This window comes from Struthio camelus, chromosome 11, assembly GCF_040807025.1.
Source record: "Struthio camelus isolate bStrCam1 chromosome 11, bStrCam1.hap1, whole genome shotgun sequence".
NCBI lineage: Eukaryota > Metazoa > Chordata > Aves > Struthioniformes > Struthionidae > Struthio > Struthio camelus.
The window spans coordinates 9,309,459-9,314,314 of record NC_090952.1 but is presented as its reverse complement, the minus strand read 5'-3'; the positions used below and the strand labels follow the sequence as shown (position 1 = coordinate 9,314,314).

General features: G+C 44.5%; 1 protein-coding gene across 1 annotated transcript; it reads right to left on the bottom strand.

The window, feature by feature from the left end:
• Positions 1-3: 3 nt before the first annotated feature.
• On the bottom strand, positions 4-4,821 carry PSMD10 (proteasome 26S subunit, non-ATPase 10). Its single transcript, XM_068957544.1, has 5 exons — positions 4,641-4,821; positions 4,446-4,544; positions 3,429-3,575; positions 3,156-3,322; positions 4-2,119 (listed from the first exon to the last, which is right to left on the bottom strand). Exons 1-5 carry the CDS (start codon positions 4,752-4,754, stop codon positions 1,966-1,968), a joined length of 681 nt encoding a protein of 226 aa, XP_068813645.1. The 5' UTR covers positions 4,755-4,821; the 3' UTR covers positions 4-1,965.
• Positions 4,822-4,856: the final 35 nt, after the last annotated feature.

Here is a 4,856-nt window from a genome sequence, read left to right as displayed (position 1 = left end):
GACTGTTGTTTAGAGAAATGTTTTTATTCCACAGAATTTTATCAGCATCACCTGTTTAGAAAAGTCTAGCCCAGTAGTGCCCCAAGTGATCTTCCCAGCATCAGAACAGAAGGTCATGTGTTGAACTTTGTCCTTCCCTCTCATGAAAAATAATCTGTCCAAAATGTTAGTTATTCATCTTTCATTATGTAGTAAGTACTCTCAGCTCTATCAACGAATGCTAAAATGCTGAATTTAACTCCCATTATTAAAAAACAGAACAAAAAAAAAAACAACCTCCACACACATCAGTTCAATCAGAAATTACTAGGACAGAAGAGATAAACATGCAAGTGCTAAGTGCATGGAAGCTTTCAAGATTGTCATTAAAAGCAACATAAAGGTTAGCTCCACTTACCTCCTGCCCAAACAAAACCTTACATAACTAGAGTTAGCATAGAATTTGCCAGAACGAAGTTTTTCTGATAACCTGCATATAAGGATGTTTGCTTTTTTTTTTTTTTTTTTTAAATTCCCATTCACAAATTTTGGAAGAGTTCTACAGGAAGTCATCTTACAACTCTGCTTTATCCCTAAAAATCTTATCTTTATCTGAAGCACCAACAGCAGGAAAGCCTTTGTGTCACCCTCAAAACAAGATGGTATTCTTTTCTGCAGAAAAGCATCTTCAGTTTCCTAACCATTTCAAGAAAACTCAGCTCTACAGCTCAGTGCTGTTCCTGTCCTCCCAGCAGCAAGATGACTTTTCTGGAGGAAAGGTTTTCCCAGAGTTGTCTTATAGTGTCTCAGGATACTTAAGAGGAGTTTCCTCCAACTAGTTTTTACAAGCATTAATAACAGCAGGGAACATTCATAGGAAGCTGATTAAAGAAAGGGCTTTATTGTCACCATGGGCGTGAAGTTGCTTGGTAACCGCTCCAACAGTTTTCATCCCAGAAACTAGTGTTACTTACAACACTGAAACAAAGTTTTGACTTGGAGTCTGCCAGGTCAACCCATGGGAAGACTACAGAAGAGGCCAAAGAGCACAGTACAGCTTATAAAATGCATCTCATTTTATATCAGTTTGCTATAGTCACAAACCCTCTACCTTCTAATAAATTAATGGCCGTATTTGCTATGACTAAGGATTAATCTAGGCTCTGTTATTAAATAAAAAAAGTAAACCAGGTGGAAGTGTCAGTACTACATAAAGGCAGCAAGCAGCAATGAAAGAGATATTTATAGAAAGAATAACAGGAAATAAAATAAGATGCAAAACATACTTCTGAAAAGTTTCCATAGCATATAATTATACAATAGTATCTTTGCAGAGGTAACTCAAACTGCATCTGCATTCTGCAGGCAGTTTAGACTGCTCCATTAAATGAATATATTTAAAGACTCACAGAATCGGGATAAGAAGGGATAACAAGAGAAAAGTGTAAAAGACTCAGAGCTGAGTCTAAAAGACTGACAAGAGTAAAAATGGGTACAACTACAAGCACCTGAGCAAACTACATACTATAAAGGGAGAGGAGTAATTTAGAACCATCTGAAGGAAGAGAATCAGTACCTACAAAAACACAAGCAAGAACAGAGGTTACAGAAAAGTAAAGTTGACTCTAGGACAGGCTTCCAAAATAAAGCTAATTTTAAAAGGTTAAAGCATTTTTGGTCCTGTTACTTGAAAGACCCAATCCTATACGAGGCTCTGAAAATAGAAGGAATGACCTAATTTATACAGATCACACTGTAAACAAAGAAAACTGCAAGATATTGAAAAATACTTTAAAAGCAGTGATCTGTTTAACTCAGAGAAAGTACAAATGGCTGTTTGGGCAGCATAGTTGAAGGAAATCAAGGTATGCATTTTATTATCATGGTGATGCTCATATATGACATCCATAGTCGAACACTGAAAACATGAATTTTGCAGCCTTCGGTACAAGTGCAACAGGAAAGAGGGTCAAGTCAAAAGTCCCACTAGCCTTCCACCATTCTTTTAAGTATGGCTCCCAGGCCACCTTTTGCCACTTTCAGTGGGGTCAATTCTTCTTTATTCTCAACGTGAATACTTGCACCGTGAGACACCAGCAGCTTTGCCTCATCCACTCTTTCTTCATCGCAGGCTAAGTGACTGCAATAATAAGAAGAAACCCACAGCCACTATTAAATAGTCCAAGCTTATAAAGAGCAATAGTTATGCCTTGTCAAAAGGATGGTGTGAATGCTGAGGGGGAGAATTTGTAAGACAACAAAACCACATGCAACCAACTCCCTCTACAGATTTCAAAGCCTACTCTCCAGTCAGATTGTTGTCATCAAGCAACTCAAGAACATTCCTCATTCTGTTGTCTTCACAACATTAAGGCACTTAATCTAGATTAGGATTTGGCTCTGCAGTCCGCACAGCTAAGAAGCAGATAATCCTCTGTGAAATTGGATATGGTAACCTCTGTTTGAATTAGAAGAGATGAACTAAACCAAATGATGCTTAGAAAATATGAGTTATTGCAAATCTGGCAAACACTTTTTTCCGTTTGACATAACATTTTGAGAATAAATGCATGTGTTGTGGGATAATACTGCGCTTTGTATGTATATAAAACATGCTGTTTGATCTTCTTCACGGAGAGATCTTGATTCCACTGCAGACAAGGCAGAGTTTTGCCACCAACTTCAAAGCACCTAAGATTTCATCCCTACAGGTTCAAACTGATCTGTAAGGTGATACGAAACACTGGACCAACTGCATTAAAATTTTAACTTAGAGAGATGAAGAAAAGCTTCCAAAACTAGTTCTTGCTTGGCAGGACTGAGTAGACCAGCCTACAAGACCAGTTTCCTGCAACTCTGATCTTATTAACATGTTTTCTGTCCTCTGGTGGCAAATCAACGTATCCCAACTTATTATAAGAGGTAAGCCTTTTAAGTAGATGTAGTAACACAAATTAAAGCATGTACGCTTTAACTTAATTTTGCTTATGCAAAATACTAAACACGATTTCCTCAAAGCCTTTTTAGCTCTATAGGGATATGAGGCAATGGAATATTTTAAAGCAACTGAAAAATAAAAACAAACAAACCAACAAAACACTTTGCTATTGAAGTAATGGAGTTTTTGATTTCAGAGAGATTAAGATGCAACCAAAATAAACATAAAAATAACTTACAGAGGAGTATTTCCTTCAGAGTCCTGTATATTAACAGAAGCATTGTGCCGCAGAAGAATCTGTATCATCTTTAGATTTCCTTTGGCTGCTGCTCTGTGTAATGGCGTGGACTCAAAATGATCTGTTGCATCTGGATCAGCTCCATTTTCTAAAAGCATGATTGCAATCTGAATACGTAGGAACAGAAAACAGGAAAAAAGGAGGAAAAGTTAATTTAACTAAATACTTTTTTTAAAAGAGCGATGCCAGCTCCAGTAGCATAGGGAGCCATACCTCCTGCTTGTTTTTGGAGGCTGCATAATGCAGGGGCGTACAGCCATTCTGATTGACAGCATTCACATGAGCACCCTTGTCAATGAGGGCTTTCACGATTTCATCACGGCCTGCCGAAGCGGCAATATGTAGGGGAGTCCAACCAGCCTACAGAATCAAGACAGAAAGATTATTTAAACCAGGAGTTTCACGAGAAAAAACTGTATGAAGCATTAACCCCGGGGCAGACTAGACCACATGCAAGTCACATTGTATATACGCTTGTAACTGCAGAGCTAAACGTTATTGATTATCACCACAGAGACGAGTCCTGGGTCCACTCCTATGCCTGCGTGTTAACTGATAACTTTTTGTCAGACAGTAACGACAGAAACCCCTGCTGCTCCAGTTCTGCATGAAATTCTGCAGGGCACTTAACCCTAACAGGATCAGTAGTATTATTTACAAAAGAAGACATTTTGAAGAGCAAGTAAGAGCGGCAGAAAAGGGTCTTCAAAAGTTTCTGCAACGTTTTTAGCACGCTAGCCTCTAATTAGGACTATAGTAACATTCCCTTCTTTAAGGATGACTTTCAGGGTGCTTCGTAACAGGCATCGTTACGTCAGTTCTACACAGGAACAGACCGGTCGCCTCTACACAGGAGCAGCCTGTGAAACCGCTGAACCTGTTACCTGCTCTGTAGCACCTTCCCCAACAACGAGGGACTGGGGCTTCAACCTGCACCCTTACCTTCACCGTACTTTACCCTGCTGTGCCCAGTCATTCAGACGACCGAGCCCCCAGCAACAACAACGCCCAGCGCGCCCGGCTCGGCTCGGCTCCGGAGATCAGGGTGTCTCAAGACCCGCTCGCCAGGAAGCACGACTCGCCACAGCTGCCCGCCTCCCGCCCGCAGGGAGCGCACCGGGCCCGGCGCCGCCCTCGCAGCCCTGACGGGGGGCGGCCAGCGGCGCCGCACGCCGCCCCCTCCCGCCAGGCCCCGCCGGCCCCCCCGGGCGGCGAGCTGCGCCTACTCACGTCGTCCTTGTCGCCGACGGGCACGCCGAGGCCCAGCAGGAGGTCGGCGACGGCCGTGTGTCCCGCCGAGCAGGCCCAGTGCAGCGCGGTCCGGCTGTCCTGCGGGGGCAGAGCGCCGTGAGGCGAGCGGGACCGCACCGCACCGCACCGGACTGAACCGGTGCCGCCCCCCCCCGCCCCCCCGGCCGCGCTGACCTGGTCCGCGCGCGTGGCCAGGCCCCGGTCGCGCTGCAGCCGGGCGCGCAGCTCCTCCAGGCGCCCGGCGTAGGCCAGGTTGCAGACCTCCACGTCCGACACCGAGCCCTCCATGCCGCTACCGCCCGACGCCTCGCCTGCGGCGCCGCGGCCCGCCCGCCAGCCAGCCAATCACAGGCGCGCCACCGCCCCCCGCCAGCCAATGGCGCTCGCCGG

Excerpts from the sequence above, each read along its gene's own strand:
- PSMD10 (XM_068957544.1), bottom strand. The coding sequence starts at position 4,754 with ATGGAGGGCTCGGTGTCGGACGTGGAGGTCTGCAACCTGGCCTACGCC. Across the intron at positions 4,545-4,640 it reads TGGCCACGCGCGCGGACCAG|GACAGCCGGACCGCGCTGCA; the intron begins GTCAGCGCGGCC and ends CTGCCCCCGCAG. Across the intron at positions 3,576-4,445 it reads CCGTCGGCGACAAGGACGAC|GCTGGTTGGACTCCCCTACA; the intron begins GTGAGTAGGCGC and ends TTGATTCTGTAG.